Source organism: Hyla sarda, chromosome 5 (assembly GCF_029499605.1).
Source record: "Hyla sarda isolate aHylSar1 chromosome 5, aHylSar1.hap1, whole genome shotgun sequence".
Lineage (NCBI taxonomy): Eukaryota > Metazoa > Chordata > Amphibia > Anura > Hylidae > Hyla > Hyla sarda.
The window spans coordinates 160,563,291-160,584,333 of NC_079193.1; the positions used below are offsets into that span (position 1 = coordinate 160,563,291).

At 35.8% G+C, this 21,043-nt stretch overlaps 1 protein-coding gene and 1 long non-coding RNA gene across 3 annotated transcripts in view; one reads left to right on the forward strand and one right to left on the reverse strand.

Annotated features, from left to right (window-relative positions):
* Positions 1–1,073, reverse strand: part of KIF15 (kinesin family member 15) — a 197,436-nt gene extending 196,363 nt beyond the window's left edge. Inside the window, exon 1 of the mRNA XM_056520587.1 lies at positions 1,045–1,073. Within this exon, the coding sequence (XP_056376562.1) occupies positions 1,045–1,058 (14 nt within the window). The 5' untranslated portion in view covers positions 1,059–1,073. The remainder of the gene's footprint in view (positions 1–1,044) is intronic.
* A 14,547-nt stretch (positions 1,074–15,620) lies between these two features.
* LOC130273568 (uncharacterized) overlaps positions 15,621–21,043 on the forward strand; it is a 77,343-nt gene continuing 71,920 nt past the window's right edge. Inside the window, exon 1 of one of the 2 annotated variants that reach the window (XR_008844046.1) lies at positions 15,621–15,746. This is a non-coding gene — a long non-coding RNA (uncharacterized LOC130273568). Of the gene's footprint in view, positions 15,747–20,657; positions 20,679–21,043 lie in introns of those variants that run through there. The other variant, XR_008844048.1, reaches the window with a different exon arrangement.

The following is a 21,043-nucleotide window of genomic DNA, read 5'->3' on the forward strand; positions in this document are numbered from 1 at the left end:
CCGTCATTTGGAATGATGAGACCAAAATAGAGCTGTATTGTCAAAACAACCATTATCAATGTATTTGGAGAAGGGTCAACAAAACCTTTGGTGAAATAATACCATCCTTACTGTAAAGCTTGGTAGTGGCTCACTGATGTCTTAGGAATGTGTAAGCTCTAAAGACTCGGGGAATCTTGTGAAAATTGTTTACAAGATGAATGCAGCATGCTATCAGAAAATACTAGCAGACGATTTGTATTCTTTTGCACAAAAGCCATGCATAAAACACTCTTGGAGTTTTCAACATGAAAATGACCCTAAGCTCAAGCTCAAGTTGACCCTCCAGTGGTTACAGCAGAAAAAGTTACTGGAGGGGCCATCACAGTCTCCTGACCTTAATACTATCGAGCCACTCTGGCAAGATCTCAAATGTTCGGTTCATGCAAGTCGACCAAAGACTTTCCATTACCTGGTGGCATTTTGTCAAGATGAAAGGGCAGCTATACCACCAGCAAGAGATTGTGCCTTCATAGACAACAATGCATGCTGTCATTAATGCTAAAGGGGGCAATATGGAATATTAAAGGTATGCAAAAAAAATTTCATTTTTTTATTTGTTGTCATGTTTTGTTTTATAATTGTGACATTCTGGTATAACGTACAGCTGAATATGAATCCCATAAGTAAAAGAAATGTATGTTCCTTCTTTTAAAATGAAGGAGGAAATGCTATGAAGTAGGAAATCAGGTAAAATTACAATGTGGTGTTGCCAAGTGTAGGGTTGCCAAGTGCTGAGGTGCATCAAGGTTGACAGTGCTCTACTAACTCAATAACTGTAGTAAAATCAGCACAAAAACTGTATATCAGGATCTTCATGGATCGTGTTTAAATGACCAAGTAGCTGAAAGTTTTACATCACTAAGTACAAAGCCAAACGTCAAATTAGTGGGGTGTAAAACACCCTAGGGAACAATATGTGTTCTCTGGAGTGATAAATTACACTTCTCTATCTGGCAGCATTATAGATGAGTTTGGGTTTGGCAAATGCCAGGATAACATTACCTGCCTGACTGCATTGTGCCAACTGTAAAGTTTGCTGGAGGAGGGATAATGCTATGTGGTTGTTTTCCAGGGCTTGGCATACATTGATTGATTCCTGACCTCAACCGCATTGATCCTTTTGTGATGCACTAGAATGGAGATTACCAGGCCCTGTCATCCATCATCAGTGTCTGACCTCACAATACACATCCCAAAATCTTGTGGAAAATATTCCCAGAAGAGTGACCTCTGGGCAGGGATAAGTGTGGCTCTGAACTTACTGACACCCTCTGTAACTTTTGGGGTGGCCCCAATCACAGTGCTGGTCCCTATGCTACTAAGATGCAGGGCAAAGTGAAGTCAAAGTAACGAAGAACACTGTATGTCAGAGAAAAAGTCTGGGCACAAAAGCGTTAACAAACAACAGAACAGCAATAGAAACACAAACAGGGAATGGACAAACAAATGTATAATCAGGGTCAAACTAGCTAGGTCGGTAACAGAAAGAGCGGATAAGTACAAAATCTGAATGCAATAGAGTAGTCAAAGGCAGGCAAGGGTCAGACCAGATGGACTACCTGTCCATATGCATATGTATCTAGAATGGGTTGTCCTAAAAGCTCCTGTACTCCTGAAATGAGTAGGTGTCCCAATAACTTTGTCCATAAAGTGTGTTAATAAATAATATAACTAAATAACTAAATGGCAAACATTGTTCGTTCTCTTGAGAAAGTAGAGCTTCCAAATTTCTAGCAGTAAAAAGAGTGACATTTCCTCAGCATGTTTTTTTAATAACATTGTGACAGATGCTAAGCTCCTAGTGTCAGAATTTCTAATGTTATGCAGGAAATCTTACTGAAGGTGGACTTTTTCTATACATAATATCTAACATTCTATAAAGATAAAAGTTCACATTTTTAATTACAAATGTTTTATTTTATGTAGATTGTGTCTGTCTGAGTTTCAGCCTGTGTTATAGGCCATTACAATTATTAGAACTGATCAATACCATAGAGAGCTAACCTCTGCTGTTGTAATGATGTGGTTGTATTCTGGGAGGGTGGTTATTAGAATATAGTAAGTGGTGTAAAGAAAACACTGTACAGATCTTTGAAAGGCAATGGAGAATATGAGGTTTAATATTTGACTGTAGCTCTATATGTAAATAGATCACAGTATTTGTTGTTACAAGAGTTATCTGACTTAGACTAACCATATGCATATGCCTTATTAGAGCACACAAGCATTATAGAGCCATAGTGAAGATCTACTATCAGCAGCTTCTGCTTTGACCAACCCTGTCCATTTTTGTATTAAATACAACGGGTAAGAAATTTTCACCAGATGTTGGAAACAACCCATATAACCCATACATACAAAGAAACCAAAACAAATAAGCTCAGAAATCAGTTTATGTGTAATAATGTGAAATGACATAGAGAAAGGTAATTGACACATAAAGAGAGGAAGGCAAAAAAAAAGGCATGGAAAGCCAAGACAACAGCTGACATCTATCAGTAATTAAAACGAAATCAGCCCCCTGTACAAATGAATATCAGCTGGTTTAGTCCCAACTGATGGCCTACACAAAGGTCTCATTGCCAAGGTATCTTTTTTTTTTTTACATTTTTACAATTTTTTTTTACATTTTTACATTTCATTTTTTACTTTTTAAGTAGAATATCAATAAACAGCTAAAATCCTACAAATAAGCAAATGTAAAGATAAACGTGGTTTCCAACTAAAAAAGGGATGGAAAATGTTGTTTAGAAAAAGAAACATGTTGCAAAACTAACCTACTATTCGGCTGATAGAGATGTATCTGTTTAATTTCCCCTGTTTGTCAGCAAAGCTTGTCTTGTGTTTCTCTGGCCAACGAGGTGTCGCTTTTATGTCCACACCCATCTTGCTCTGGCTATTTAAGTCTACAGTGTCCTCCCAGACAGTGCTTGTAAAAGAGCTTTTACTCTGTAGCTAGCTATATCTTGCATTTGATTCTTTGTTCTGGTTCTGTGACTTTGGCTTTTATATTTAATTAACCTTTCGCTAGATGATTCCGTACTTCTGTTGTCCGCTTGGCTTTTTGATCCAGCTTGCTGATTATCCTATCTGCTTGTTTGTCTCCCTCTGAGTTTAGTATCATGTGCGTGTTAACCCATTGTGTCCTGACTGTTTCTCCCTGACCTTTACTGTATTGTTTGTAGTTTTTGTTTTAACCTGAGACGTCCCTGCACTTATTCCACAGTAGGGATCATCTTCTAGTTGTAGTTGTAGAGTGCACCGTTTTCCTTCCCATACATGACACGGCATTGTTTTCTGTCATGGAAAATCTTTGGAGACAAGTTAATTATTTGTCTTTCTGCCCAGGGGACAGGGAGAGTGAGCCCTAAACTGACCCTAAAACCGCACTCCTTGCCTACTTGCCCATCCACCCTAAACGGTGGATGGAAAACTGGGCGCTGGTCCCTTCCTGAACTAAAGTGCAGAGGCCTAATAAAAACACATACTAATAAATAGTCGGTCACAAACCAGAAACATAACAGGAACATAGAACTCTATAACAGATTAAGTTCAGAGGACACAGATCAGTGAGCAGCACAGGGGACACTATGGATCAGTGGTCATGAACAGAGGACTCAGTAGTCGTGAACAGAGAATACTATAGATCAGTAGTCATGTACAGAACTCCAGAGATCTGAATAAAGAACTAATAAATATTTAGAGTTCAAAACACCAGACAGGAAAACGGATAAGTCTGAACATACTCCAGAACAAAACAGGAATAAGCTTAATCCCCAAGAAAAACCTCTGGTAGACACAGGAATAACAATACCATCAGAGTCCCCACAGACAAAGGTAAACGGGATCTATAGCTAAACAGGAATTTTTTTGCATTCCCTATGCAAACCTCCAGTGGACACAAAGTCCCCATGGACAGGTAATAGGGATGCCTAGATACACAGGGTATATATATAGAACACTGTTCACACTGAACGCAAGACAGGAATAATCACAATCCCTTCAGAACACCTCAAGAAGACACAGGAATAACAATACCTTCTGAGTCCCCATGGACAGGTAACAGGAATGCCAGATAGGACACTGTTCACACTGGACACACAAACTGGACACTCCACTCCACTAAAGAAGTAGCCATTAATAATAAATCCAAATAGACTACTGGCCAGCGGCACACTCACCAGTGTGGTCAGAAGCTGACACAGTAGGAAAACTGAAATATAAAACACTGAACTTCACATAAACGGATACAAGAGAAAACACAGTGTGAACAGACACATAGCAGAAAGGATATACAAACGCTAAAACCGACTAAACAAACACAGCTTAAAATCCACTAAGAGCATGTCACCTAACATGGCTAAAACCAGAAAATACAAAGTGCATGCTAAAACAGAGATAGTAGATTAAAAGCTCAAATAAGAAGAGTTATCACCCAAAGCTTCCATTAGCAGCGTAGCCAGCATGTTAGCAGCTAGACATCAGGAAGTCCATCAGTAAATGAAGTCCAAATAAAGTATCACCAGCCCTGAAGCTAGTCAGTACTGAACTTAAGTAGACACACCCTAAAGGGTATTGGACAACAGAGGCTGAGGCTGAAAAAGACAGAGACATAAACTATTCCCTGACCAGAGAACATAAAACTGTTCACACACAGCAAATCCAATAGCTGTGTGTGAACACAGACCAGGACAGACATAACACTTTCTCTCTTTATTGTATGTCATGAGAACCTAAAATATGAGCAGAACATTAGTTAATAAAATCATACGTGATTTGTGACACCATCTATATACCAGGAGACATATCAATGGAAGGTTTTAAATATATCAATAGTAGACACACCCTAAAGGCTATTGGACAACAGAGGCTGAGGCTGAAAAAGCCAGAGACATAAACTTTTCCCTGACCAGAGAACATAAAACTGTTCACACACAGCAAATTCAATTGTTGTGTGTGAACACAGACCAGGACAGAAATAACACTTCCTCTCTTAATTGTATGTCATCAGAACCTAACATATGAGCAGAACATTAGTTAATAAAATCATACGTGATTTGTGACACCATCTATATTACCTATAGAGATGTCAATGGAAGGTTTTAAATATATGTAGATTATATTGGCATGTGGGTTTAGATTTTTATAGCAATCTTCTCCTCACAATGATGGATTTATCTGATTAATATTTCAACCTTTTCAGCATGAACCGGTTGCTTTGTGTCATGCAGCATGTTTTTGGATCCTAATCAAAACTTTGACATTGTCTTTTGTAAACATTCTACGTATTCAACAGAATGCTGGAAATTTACTGCCCATTGAATGCACTGGCTCATGAAAAGCAGAACAAATTACTGGCACCTTACCAGTATTATAGACAGAAATTTAGCAGCTTCATGAAAATGACTTAATAATGTAATCTGATCATAAAAGCAATCTATCATCAGTAAAATCATCTATATATATATGTATATATATATATATATATATATATATATATATATATATATATATATCAGGTATTTGTGTTAGGCACAATTTTGGTTATGTTATCACCAGTCTGACTCAAAAAAGCATTACTGTGTTGAATGTAAGTCTTAGGCTGTCAGACCTGGGTTCTGACTTCCTGTGGACTACAGGATGACACAATCATCTACCAGATTCCCTCTTAATATCTCTAAGACCCCTCCCTATCCAGATCTGTATACGTGTTATTTCTATGGGATCAGGATATATAGTAGTTATACACTTCCCTAGAGGCTGTGCTAACCTCTGGGAAAATGTATAGCTACTATACAGTGGTCCCTCAAGTTACAATATTAATTGGTTCCAGGACGACCTTTGTATGTTGAAACCATTGTATGTTGAGACTATAACTCTATGGAAACCTGGTAATTGGTTCTGAAGCCACCAAAATGTCATCCAAAAGTGAGGATTAAACAATTGAGGATTAAACAAAAATAAGTAGATAACTAATAAAAATAAAGCAAGTCCTTACATATAAAAGTAAGAAAGAGCTGCTGGGAGCTGTAATCACTGTCTATGTAGAGGACAGGAGCTTCTTCAGGGTCCTGAACAGTACACACAGTGTCCCAAAAAAGTAAAATGGAGTCACCCTAAGCTGGTGTCAGAAGGAGCAGGTAACAGTGGCACAGGTCAAGAGTAGTGCAGAACATGTAGTACCTCCCTGTACTGTAGGTAAGTGCTACCAGACAGGAATTCAGTGCATATGCTTCAGTAATACAGGTGTTTTACCAGTGAAATTGTTATTGGTCAGCTCTTCCAGGTATTGACAGGTTTGACAGATCTGGACTGTCTGTAGCATTGTATGTTGAGTCTGGTTTCAAGTTACAATGGTCCAGAAAAGACCATTGCATGTTTAAACTATTGTATGTTGGGGCCATTGTAAGTTGAGGGATCACTGTACATCCTGACCCCATAGAGGCAGCAGGAATATAATGTTTTTTTTTCAGTTTTTCCCCCCCGAAATAATGTAAAAAATAAAGATAATTTCCTGTAATTGTGCAAAGGATGGTAAGAACGTGCAATTTTTACAGCAATTTTGGAAAATCACTGCAAAAACAGCTAAAATGCAATAACAATTAAGTACAAATTCAACAGGTAAAAACATGGCCTAAAATGTTATTAAGCACTCAGTTGTGAAATAATCTTTGCTTCATGGCAATATTTCTCTAAAAAAGACACTTATTAGTAAAGAAAAACCTATGAAATCTGCACAGTGTGAACTGACACCAACCATGAGTCTAGCACTAGCAGCCTGATAACATTACCTTCTGCAATAATCAAACGCCCCAGCCAAAGCCAGAGGATTCATGGGAAATGCTGGCTGCATTACAAAGTCATTTCCGAGATTCTGTGTACATCCAACATGGAGCCGGCCACATCAGCTAACACAACTTCACAAACACAAGGGCAACCAATACACCAACAGATAAATATATAATTGTGCAGTGTCAACCTAACAATGTTTACTCCAGATGAAAAAAAAAAACCTTGTCACAGAATATAGTACAAGACCAAAAATACTCACACGTGTATAGGGTGAAGGAAATCCTATAGGTCATATAATGTAGCATAACATCACCGAACACTACTTTTTTTGTCAAAATTTGTTGCATAATTTGTCGTGTCCATTTCAGCTGTGACTTTTTTGCAACTCTTAAGATAGAGAACCTTACCAACTGATCTTTATTGATGTCTAATGTAGATGAGTTTTGCAGTGCTCATCAATTTATCAGATGCGATTTGGTCGCTATTTATCTGACCAGCTTCAGAAAATCATCATCTAAAAGGCACCATGATAGTACAGCAGCTAAACATCGCTGAAGGTTTTTATTTTTATTTTTTTTAAGCCTTACAGTAATGGAATATTGCTTAGAAGAGTAGCGTGTCATGTGAGGTTTTTTTTCTCCACCAAATCAGTTTTTTTTTAACCTTCCATGCTTCTTCAAGTTACAAATCATGACAGAATAATTATCAGTTTTAATTGGTAACATATGCAGTGTTATCTGAACTGTTCACACTTTAAAGTGGTACTCCAGTGGAAAACTTTTTTTTTAAATCAACTGGGGCCAGAAAGTTAAACAAATTTGTAAATTACTTCTATTAAAAAATCTTAATCCTTCCAGTACTTATTAGCTGCTGAATACTACAGAGGAAATTATTTTCTTTTTGAAACACAGAGCTCTCTGCTGAATCATGAGCACAGTGCTCTCTGCTAACATCTCTGTCCATTTTAACCTCTTAAGGGTTTTTCCGTTTTTGCATTTTCATTTTTTCCTCATCACCTTCTAAAAATCATACCACTTTCAATTTTTTACATAAAATTCCATATAATGGCTTATTTTTTGTGCCACCAATTCTACTTTGCAGTGACATTAGTCATTTTACCAAAAAATCCACAGCGAAACAGAGAAAAAATTCATTGTGCGACAAAATTTAAGAAAAAATGCTGTTTTGTAAATTTTTGGGGCTTCCATTTATACGCAGTGCATTTTTCGGTAAAAATGACACCTTATGGTTATTCTGTAGGTCCATATGGTTAAAATGATATCCTACTCATCTAGGTTTGATTTTTTCGTACTTCAAAAATAAAAACATTACTACATGCAGGAAAATTTATACGTTAAAAATTCTCATCTTCTGACCCCTATAACTTCAAAATTTTTCCGCGTACGGGCCAGTATGAGGACTAATTTTTTGCGCCGTGATCTGAAGTTTTTATCAGTACCATTTTTGTATTCATCCAATTTTTTTTATCGCATTTTATTCATTTTTTCATGATATAAAAAGTGACCAAAAATACGCTATTTTGGACTTTGGAATTTTTTTGCGCATACGCCATTGACCTGCGATTTAATTAACAATATATTTTTATAATTCGGACATTTACGCACGCGGTGATACCATATATGTTTATTTTTATTTACACTGTTTTTTTTTTTATGGGAAAAGGGGGGAGATTCAAACATTTATTAGGGAAGGGGTTAACTTTTTTTTTCCACTTTTCTTTTGCAGTGTTAAAGCTTCCATAGGGTGCTATACCACTGCACACACTGATCTTTTACACTGATCCCTGCAAAGCCATAGCTTTGCATTGATCAGTGTTAGGCTGCATTCACACCACGTTTTTGCAATACAGTTCCTGTATCAGGTTTTTGAGGAAAAACGGATTCCTCAAAACCTGACTAAAGTGTATCAAAACGTGTGTACAAATTTTAACCCATATACAGTTAAAAACCGTATACGGTTTGAAAACTGACATCCGGTTGCATCCGTTTTTTAAGAAAAAAACGTATACGTTTTTAACTTTTCACTCCATTTTGAATAAAGTTTTACTTGTTTGATTGAAATTCCAAGAAAAAAAAACTGTGCAAAGTCAAAAACCGTATTGTGAAAACCGGATGGAACTGTATGCACATACAGTTCTGTACGGTTCCCATTGACTCCCATGTTAAAAAAACGTATACGGTTTAATACAGTTTTTCAACCGGACCTAAAACCATGGTAGACTACGGTTTTATGTACAGGAAAAAAAACTGACAAAACCGTACAGGATGCAAAACGGACACAACCTGATGCATCTTTTGGCATACGGTTTTCAATGGAGAGTCAATGCATACGGTTTTCAATACGGTTCCATACGGTTTTCACATAGAAAACGTATATGGGAACTGTATTGCAAAAACGTGGTGTGAATGCCCCCTTATAGACGGTCGATTGCTCAAGCCTGCATCTCAGGCTTGGAGCAATCAATCGCCGATCGGACACGACGGAGACAGGTGAGGGGATCTCCGCTCGCGTGCTAGCTGATCGGGACATCGTGATTTTATCACGATGGTCCTGATCAGCCTGACTGAGCGGCCGGGAAGCTTTCACTTTCATTTTAGACGCGGCGATCAAATTTGATCTCCGTGTCTAAAAGGTTAATAGCACGCGGCACAACGATTGGTGCCGTACTCTATTAGCCTAGGGTCCCGGATATCATTAGCCGCCAGGACTGACCTGGTATGACGGCGTGGCCCTGTGTTATTTACCGGGACCAGGCGCCCTGCGTCCTTAAGAGGTTTAGAACTGTCCAGAATAGGAGAAAATCCCCATAGCAAACATATACTGCTCTGGACAGTTCCTAAAATGGACAGAGATGTCAGCAGAGAGCACTGTGCTCGTGATATCAGCAGAGAGCTCTGTGCTCCAAAAAGAAAATAATTTTCTCTGTAGTATTCAGCAGCTAATAAGTACTGGAAGGATTAAGATTTTTTAATAGAAGTAATTTACAAATCTGTTTAACTTTCTGGCACAATTTGATTAAAAAAAAAAAAAAGAAAGTTTTCCACCGGAGTACCCCTTTAAGACAGTGTTTATTGAAATTGTTCTGTTCAATTTTATCACAAAAAATTACATAGGCAACAATCCTAGTCAAAAAAAAGTTAATAACATTCTAAGTCTATGTCTTTGGCTATATGACACCCTGGCAATTGTGATGTAAAGTAGAGCTATTTTGAGGTGAGCCTTCTGTGCGACAAATTTATCAAATGCTATGCGACAGTTTGGTAAAAGGAAGCAACAAATGGGAGATAAACACCTAAAAACAATAAGACAATTATTGATAAATCTCCCCCAATTGGCATATCTTGTTACAGCAGGATAGAACAATAATAATGCCCTTAGACTGCCTAGTCTAAGTTTACACTGCCCCTTCCCCCATATTTTATAAAACTGTCTATTTCTTAGATAGGGTAAACTTAGGCTGGATAGGCTAAGGATGTGCCAGATTTATCAAAGGAATAAGTTGTCACATTCATAGACTGTCTAGTCTAAGTTTAGATCAACTAATAGTTAGCTTGAAGTGCAACTGAATCTTTCATCAAATTTCTGGTACATTTTTGATGCATTATGGCATTATTAGCCATGTCTCCAGTAACAAAGTCACACCCCTTTTTGTCGAGGCCACAATCTTTTTTTAGACAAGACAGAAAAGTGCATAAAAAGTGTTTAAAATGTAATAGTTGTCATATATATAATAATTAATGTCCACAAGCCTTGGTAACCAGTTTTTGGTGAACATTTTGCCAGAACTCTGGAATTTTCCCCATTGTGGTTGTCATAGAGGCAGTATGTTGTGGTCTTGGCTGGTATGTGATGCAAAAAATGAGTATCTAATGATGACGTATGAAGAAAAGCCTTTATACAGGTCTGAGCCAAATTAAATGGGGGGAAACAGAAACCAGAAAAGATGCTGCGAGTCATTGGATCCAATTATGGTTGTGTTCTCCTTCTAATTTCTAGGGTTACCTGTCCAGTACCACCTTTACCTGTCTGGTGTATGGTAGTAATAATATGTTAGGTTGCGGTATTATTTATATTATGCTATACCTATTTATGGTTATTCTGTTAAATACTCCCAGAAAGCCATTGCCCCAAGAATCCCGAGATGTGTTCAGAGTCTGGCAATGCTCCTATTTACAAACTTCACCTTTCAGCCTAGTAACTGTTGATGAACTAGTTGTTGGGCGGTAGTCATATGATCTCCCACAAAGCACTGCAGTCAAGTAAGAACAAACCAAGAGAATTCCGAAACTTGATCTCTACAATATAAAAAATAAAGGAAAAGTTACATCATTTTTCTTTACATTTTTGTTGATATGAATTCTCAATAACCTTCTGTATTATAAATTTTAAAAAACAGATAAAGAGTTGCTTTTCTTTTTGAAACATGCTGTTCTCATAAATAAGAGCAACATATTATTAAAGTTTTTTTTACATAGAACATTCCATTGTGCAGTCTATGACTATACCGTACATAAACTTTAATGTTTGCAGCTTGCTCATAGTTTGCAGTACAAAGGTGCATATGTAAATAATGTACGGCACCTCCTTACACTCTGCCCCTGTGATCTTGGCTTGGGGGCCTCATAGACATATAGTATAAATGATACATTTGAATAACAAAGAGTATAACATATTTGAAGCATAGAACCCATTACATGAGAGTGTATATAGTATATATAGCATCATTAATATTTATATGTAAAACACTTAGTATTCTCATGTGCTAATAAAGTCAATACTAGTCTACTGTACTCCTTTCTGTCAAATTACCAGTATTGACTGCATTTGTCCTGGAGGATTAGGAAAATCTCAAGAGTAAAGCTGCGTTCCAAACCAAAGCTTGTGTTTTAAACCATATGCTACAATGGGGCTGAGTGATTAAAGAAGACCTTTTCTGCTTTTACTGTTAACGGTTTCCTAACATAATTGTGGACAGGATAGCGGTACAACGGTTAGTACGGCTTCATTGGAACACTGGGCCAAAAGTTCAATTCTGGGCAAGGAGTTACACGGATCTTTTATGTTCTCTTTACTTTACGTGCTTTTCTCTTGGCTTATGTCAGGCTTCCTCCTCTTAAAGGGGTACTCCGGTGAAAACCTTTTTTCTTTTAAATCAACTGGTGGCAGAAAGTTAAACATATTTGTAAATTACTTCTATTAAAAAATCTTAATCCTTCCTGTACTTATTAGCTGCTGAATACTACAGAGGAAATTCTTTTCTTTTTGGAATCCTCTCTGATGACATCACGACCACAGTTCTCTCTGCTGACGTTATTATAATAATAATAACGCTTTATTTATTGTTGTCCTTAGTGGGATTTAAACCCAAGTCTCCAGCATTGCAAGGCAGCAGTGCTAACCACTGAGCCACCATGCTGCCCTTAGCATACATCTGCTATGCATCTGCTATGCATGGTTGCTAAAATGGACAGAGATGTCAGCAGAGAGCACTGTGTTCGTGATGTCATTAGTGTTCCAAAAAGAAAGGAATTTTTAATAGAAGTAATTTACAAATATGTTTAACTTTCTGCCACCAGTTGATTTAAAAGAAAAAAGGTTTTCACCAGAGTACCCCTTAAAATGGGTACTCCACTGGAAAGCATTTTTTTGTTAATCAACTGGTGCCAAAAAGTTAAACAGATTTGTAACTTACTTCTATTTAAAGATCTTAACCCTTCCAGTACTTATCAGCTGCTGTACGTTAGAGAGGAAGTTATTTTCTTTTTGAATTTCCTTTCCGTTTGACCACAGTGCTCTCTGCTGACACTTCTGTCCATTTTAGGAGCTGTCCAGAGTAGGAGCAAATCCCCATGGCAAACCTATCCTGTTCTGAACAGTTCTTAAAACGAACAGAGGTGTCAGCAGAGAGCACCGTGGTCAGACAGAAAGGAAATTCAAAAAGAAAAAAACTTCTTGTGGAGCATACAGCAGCTGATAAGTACTGGAAAGATTTAGATTTTTAAATAGAAGTAATTTGCAAATCTGTTTAACTTTCAGGCACCAGTTGATTTAGAAAAAAAAAGTTTTTTATGGGGAGTACCCCTTTAACCCCTTAAGGACGCAGGACGTAAATGTACGTCCTGGTGAGGTGGTACTTAACGCACCAGGACGTACATTTACGTCCTAAGCATAACCGCGGACATCGGAGCGATGTCCGTGTCATGCGCGGCTGATCCCGGCTGCTGATCGCAGCCAGGGACCCGCCGGCAATGGCCGACGCCCGCGATCTCGCGGACGTCCGCCATTAACCCCTCAGGTGCCGGGATCAATACAGATCCCGGCATCTGCGGCGGTTCGCGATTTAAATGAACGATCGGATCGCCCGCAGCGCTGCTGCGGGGATCCGATCATTCATAATGCCGCACGGAGGTCCCCTCTCCTTCCTCCGTGCGGCTCCCGGCATCTCCTGCTCTGGTCTGTGATCGAGCAGACCAGAGCAGGAGATGACCGATAATACTGATCTGTTCTATGTCCTATACATAGAACAGATCAGTATTAGCAATCATGGTATTGCTATGAATAGTCCCCTATGGGGACTATTCAAGTGTAAAAAAAAATGTAAAAAAATGTAAAAGTAAAAAAAAAGTGAAAAATCCCCTCCCCCAATAAAAAAGTAAAACGTCCGTTTTTTCCTATTTTACCCCCAAAAAGCGTAAAAAACATTTTTTATAGACATATTTGGTATCGCCGCGTGCGTAAATGTCCGAACTATTAAAATAAAATGTTAATGATCCCGTACGGTGAACGGCGTGAACGAAAAAAAATAAAAAAAGTCCAAAATTCCTACTTTTTTTATACATTTTATTAAAAAAAAATTATAAAAAATTTATTAAAAGTTTTTTATATGCAAATGTGGTATCAAAAAAAAGTACAGATCATGGCGCAAAAAATTAGCCCCCATACCGCCACTTATACGGAAAAATAAAAAAGTTAGAGGTCATCAAAATAAAGGGATTATAAACGTACTAATTTGGTTAAAAAGTTTGTGATTTTTTTTAAGCGCAACAATAATATAAAAGTATATAATAATGGGTATCATTTTAATCGTATTGACCCTCAGAATAAAGAACACATGTCACTTTTACCATAAATTGTACGGCGTGAAAACAAAACCTTCAAAAATTAGCAAAATTGCGCTTTTCGTTTTAATTTCCCCACAAAAATAGTGTTTTTTGGTTGCGCCATACATTTTATGATATAATGAGTGATGTCATTACAAAGGACAACTGGTCGCGCAAAAAACAAGCCCTCATACTAGTCTGTGGATGAAAATATAAAAGAGTTATGATTTTTAGAAGGCGAGGAGGAAAAAATGAAAACGTAAAAATTAAATTGTCTGAGTCCTTAAGGCCAAAATGGGCTGAGTCCTTAAGGGGTTAACAAGAAAATACATGTAAAACATATAATAATAATAATAACAATACATAATACATAATATATCGTGTAAAATGAAATTGAGTTGGCAATTGACCTTTAGGAGTGGATTATTAAGTCTAGCCTATGTATTATATACATATGTTTTTCTGATATCTTAGGTTTAATGTGAGGATGATAGTGTAAGGATTTTCTATGGAGTTGTTTGGGTAAGGATTATCTTGTTTAGTTATTATTTTTCTTTGTTTCCGTTAAGTCTCCTTCTAACTTCATGTTATGTCCTTTTGGTCCCTTTGTCCTAGAAATCCTCTTATGTTTAGAGATGTTGCCCTCTTGAACTCTATAAATGCCCTTTATATTATTAAATGTTTCTATCATGTCACCTCTGTCTTTTTTCTACTCTAACCTACACATGAAAATAGGCCCTAATCTGTTTTTGGCATGAATTTTAAGATTCTGTGGGATGGGGATTATGTGAATGAATACATTATAGCATTCCGAAATCTGTTGACACTATAGAAATACCAGATAAACCTACAAGTATATTTAAAGGGATTTTTCGACATGTTTTTTTTTTTTAAATAGTACAACAGTGAAAACTCCAAGGCACCTACCTTACAAATTTGGCACCAGTGTTAGGTGGGAACTGATGATCACTCATTGATCTTTCATGACAACTGGAAGTAGAAGGGAACTTCAGTGACCAGCAGCATATTTGAAGGGTACACAGTTTGAAGGGTACACATATTTAAGTTTTATAAAATCATTTTTTGGGGAAAAAAAACTTAGGGTCCTAAAAAACTAAAAAATTCTGATTTGTTTTGTAAATAATTAATTATCATCATCATCAAACATAATAACAATCAATTTAAAAATACTTTATGATTTTTTTTGATTTTATGTGTGTAAAGTTTATATAACTTAGGAAGATTTACTGTGCTATAATAATATTAACATCTGCGAGTATGATAGTCCGGGGAAGGGTTAGCTTTTCCTGTTGCCCTAATAATACATTTGTTTAAAATAATTTCATGAGCATATTGATAGTATCTATGCAATATGGTATATGTGCTTAGTTGTAGTTATTATTTTAGCAACTTTTTGCTTGAATGTTGTATTTCGACACGTTGTTTCATCTGACTTTTGATACGTTTGAAGTATTGGCAGAACTGGGATGTTTTTTTAAGATCGTTTTTAGCACCAAGCTTTCATCCGAGTTAGTTTTTCTCACTGCTGAGGTTTTTCAGCTTATAGAGCCATTCCTATTGTGATCACTCAGTTGGGGGTCAGTGTCATGTGACTTTTCTTCTATAATACAAATGAAAACACAGTGTGAGATAGTGAGCTGATTCCTTCAATGTTGAAAATGCACGTAATTCCTGCATTTAAAACATGTTGTAAATGGCACAAATATGAAATTTTATGCTGTGCCCTGGTACACAGTGTTGAGAAGGAGACTGTGATGCTGGCCGGTGGAGGTACTTTTCTCACTTCTTTCTGCTGTTCCCCTACACATGGAGTATTAGGGATGTCAGTGGGAAATTGCTGGTTACTTTATATTTCAGGATAATTGTTATCTCCTCTTTGTCAGCTATGCTGTAAACCTTGAGACCTGCTGTATGTAGCCCCTTGGTGTATTTGTTTGTGGGCCACTGTTTGCATCTGCAGGTACAAAGTAGAAACAGTTTGATGCAATGACATGGTATTGTCATCATGTTGTCCGCTCTAGTGTGTAGTAATGGTGAGATTTAGACATTCGCTGCTCTCTGCAGTTCTTACTTTGTTTGTGTATGGTTGCTCGGAATAACTTTAACTAGTCCTTGTCCTTATGAAAATGGAAAGCATTGGTGTTCTATATGATGGTTTTAGCAACTATAAAAACTTATACTCGTAAACATATAACTTTACTATGCTGATTTGTCCTATTTAATATTGCCTCCAATTTTTGGTTTATATAGTATAAACAGATGGCAGCTGGCATTGCACATGTAAAATTATACTACCTCATATAATACTTAGTTTATGATCTTCGATGGCCTTTTACTACTGCAATGGCCTCTATCATGATAGCCTCAACAACATAGAATGATTTAATATTTTCCAATGTAATATAGATACATTTTAGTGTTGTCAATTTTATTTGGTATCACTTTATATATGTTATTATAATATTTTTTTTTTATTATCACCACATATACAATGTAGAACCCCCTTGTTTTATTTAACTATAATTCTTTTAACTGTACAAACTCTGAATTTAAAGTTTAATATCTAATGCATTGAAAATCCTTTACTAGCACAATAATCATTTTATTTGTGTGCAATATCAGGTAAAGGGTTAATAACTTCAACGCCATTGTTTATCTTCCCAATCATGTATTTGATATCATCATGATTATTGTTTTAGCATCCAGTGCTTTGTCGCTTTTGTCTGTTATGAGATCCTGTGTCAATCCATCTATACTTAGCAAAATAATAACAGAATTTATTATTGATTGACAGTCAAATATTATGATGGGACATTGTGACACTCAAATTGTTTGTGTCAATGCAAATAGTCTAAATGACCTCAGGTTCCTTAAATTTTTTTATTTTTTGCAAAGTAGTTACAATAACAATCTACGTAAATTTAGTGCTATAAAATTGATTCTTGACAGACGCGTATTTGTCACATTCAACGATAATAAAGAAATGTATTCATCATACCAGAGACTGCTGAACAGTCATGGTGAGCACAATGTAAATGCACTCGGATCAATGTTATAAGTCTTTAAAAAGTCTTGAGTTAAAATAGTAGACATGTTTCTATACTTTTTGGATACAGATAGTGCAATTGTCTGGCTTTATAAATCGAGGTTCATTTCTGATGTGCGGTCATTTAATGCACGTGACCTATTGACGAATCCCATATTCTTGCTTTAGGCGACTTAACTGACCTCTGTGGCTTAAGTACATAAAAGGGTTTTGTAATGTGTAACTTGCAAGAAGATTGGCACTATAACTAACAATGATGTAGCCATAATCCCGTAAGAGAATTTTATCCTTAAAAGTCCATATCATATATATTTATGTAATAAAATTATATAAACCTATATTAATAATAAGAATAACAGCACAAAATGTATCTAAAATTGAAAGCAGGCAGTCACACATAGTTAGTATGTTGACTAAGATTTATTATAAACAAAACATATTGCAACATAACAATTGTAATAAAGTGTTAAAAAAAGAAATAAAAAAAAGAAATAAAAAAAATATATATGTATATGTATATATATATATATATATATATATATATATATATGGACAATTAATCTCTAAACAGCCCAAATTTAATATGTAAATAAATGTAGGTTTGTGTGACACTAGAAACTAGATACTTGCAGTCAGAATTTATATATATATATATATATATATATATACACATATATACATACAGTATCGCTGTCTGTATATATATATATATATATATATATATATCTGTATATATATATATATATATATATATATATATATAGAAGGCAAAAAACGGCTGCAGCACACAAAAATAGGTGAAAAAATAATAGTGGCTTTAATCCATTATAAATACAGATGCAACGTTTCAGCTGCCAGTGCAGCCTTTATCAAGCATACAAAGTGACTGAACACAAAGAGTATATATATGGTAACCAATTACAATTAATAAAAATCAGTGTCAAAAATCTATATATATATCCAGTATCGCTGTCTGCCATGGTTTTACTTTTAGTTTGTCAACAGAAGATGAAGTATATCTACTACATGAAAAATATAAACATATCTAAAATTTAATAAGAAACCAATTTCAACAACATACATTTGTTTTGTCGACACAAGTTAACTTTGGGATGCTATAGGGAATAAATCAATAAAATAAATAAATATTGCTTTCAAATCATTTGCATTATTAATTTATTATAAAAAATCCCTTATCCCCATATGCGGGACTTTGATAAATGACCTTCATTTCACCTCCAGCAGCCACAGATTTGCAGTATTCTGTTACACATCACTCAGCAGCAGAACTCCATAGAGTCATTTCTAGTGATGTGGGAGTAGCAGACACTGAAACTGAACTTGTTCAATAATGCTATTGTTAAAGGGGCTGGTGGAGTGTGATCCATTTGTCCTCTGTGTTCATGCAAATCATTTTTATGTGTTGAAAACAAATACACAAAAGACATGTAATGAAATGATTATGCGGTGTGATTTTGGCGTCATTAACACACTCATTAGCTTTTTATGAATGTCCCCATAGTATCTGTTCTACCCTTGGTCATCACATTGAATAAAGCCATGGCCTCAGCACGTTCTTAAGCTTTCTTTGCAAACTATGCAACATACTTTTACAATGTCCAAAGGCTAATATTGACTCTGGACTCTGGACATTCAGCTTGTTGTTTGCATACTAAGATTCGCTATACATATGTGAAGTGTTTTACTAAGTACCGATACATTTATTCGGCTTGTGCTTTTGATTTTATTTGTAAGACTCACAACAGAACATTTCATGAACCTTAGATACATACTTTATGTTCTGATCATTTTTTAATCTTCCTTATCAAGTGTTGCATTAGTTATATGTCTTTTTACTATCATACACTCTACTGTATAATATATATATATATATATATATATATATATATATATATGCTTTTTATTGTATTTAATTATACATTTCCTAATAGAGAAATCAATATTATTAATTAACATGCAGGAATCATATATATTGTCTGCTTGGTTACAATGGCACAAGCAAAGTATACTGAACGCAAATATTGTCCTGCCAAATCACAAAAAATAGAACCTTTTGCTGCCATTTGAAAAGTGCCCCCTTCATAAGTATGGCAAGATTCCTGTATGTTTAAGGCTATACTTTTATGGACATCACACGTAATCTGGTGTTGTAGGCAGTGAGGATTTGCATTTGCATTGTAACACTTTTCTTTTTTTCTGATAATCTATACATTGATGACTCAAATTTAGGAAAATTCACTGATATGTTCATGTTCTTGTATGCATGAGACCCCATATATATATATATATATATATATATATATATATATATATATATATTATGCCCCGAATTAGAAATCAACTCATAAAGCTATGCACAAAACTCATAAATGCAATGGCCCACATTTGCTAAGACTAGAATATTTATGTAATAAGGCAAATGGTGTGTTTTGTTGAAGTTGTTGAAGATACACATCTTTATATGATTTTAGCACATTTTTAAAGGTGTTGCCCACTTGACATTTTCAAATAGGCAATAGGCACACTGTAATGCTGCCCTGGAATCAGGCATAGCATGCAAGATGGTGGTCATCTTGTAATTTTTTCCATGTGATCACTTTTCTACAGGCACTGAACAGTAGCTGAACACACATGCACAATGTTTAACTACTGTTCATGGATAAATTGGTTAAATCACATGATTACAGCCATCTTGCATTCTAAAGATGCTATTCTCTAGTTTTTACATTGCCGGTATCAAGGCAGCAGGGGGCCTTAAGCTTTAAAACATTAGTAAAGTATGAAGTCAGTCATTGCCGTTTATAGACTTTTTGACAGGGTTCACACTACAGAATTTCTGACCAAAATACCGCTCTGGAATTTTGCTCGGAAATTCCGCTACATGAAACTTAACATGCAGGTGAATGGGTTTTCCGTGAACCCATTTGAAATGTGGAATTTTCTGGTTGGAATTCCTGACAGAATATTCAAATCAAAAAAGTCTGCCAGAACATTGAACCTTTCTCAGTGTTCTGGCGGAATCTGCTCTGCAGACATTGCCGTCTATAGGGTCGGCAATATCTGTGCTAGCCGCACTTGGAAGCTCCAGACGGAAATTTTCCAAGTGCTTCTCAAACGTGAACCCGACCTTTGGGATTTACTTATATAATGGACATGCCTTTTAACTGGAAATTATACCTAAACCTACATAGGAGTGCCAACATTTGTCAATTTTCTTTTAATTAATGTGGCTTTACCTTTTGTCCCTTTCTAATTGTTTACAAAAGGAAGCAAAGTGTACAGCCATTTCATTTTAGGAGTGCATTTATATTAGCCACACATATGAATGTCCATTAAATGTTGACTATTTTTTCGGGGATCACCTTAGAAGAACTAACGTTAACAATAACCGTCATCCAACTTGATAAATGATCATGTTGGATTTTTTTCCTCTGGTCATGTGCTGATACTGTGTGTGCATGCCATGATGGAACAAATTCATGGCAAGAACATGCTGGCACAGCAAGCCTCTGTTCTGTCAGTGCAGTGGGGTATATTGATGGTCCCATCATTCATATGAACGATCAGACATATGAAATATCAGCCACATTGTGGATGATTGTAATTTTGAGTAGGGCTAGCTTCGTACATGAATGGTAAGTTCTGTGAACATCTATGTCTTTGTATAGCTGTCTACATAGTAGGAAAGATAATAATGCATCTTTCCTAGAATTTGATGTATTATGCAATGAATAGTGTCAAAACAAGGATAATTGAAAGATAGAACCATGTTAAATATTGCTTATAGTGGGATCTCAAAGATAGGCTACTTTGAGGCTGTAATCTATTATTTAATAAGATATAAATAAAATCTTTATAGATAAATTGTAATATTTGAAAAAAATAAACTATATATATATATATTTTTTTTTTTTTTTCAAATATTACAATTTTAAATATTGTCTTTGGTTTTTCTGGGCTGTAGATATGTGCTGTAGTAAAATAACCTAGTAAACAATCA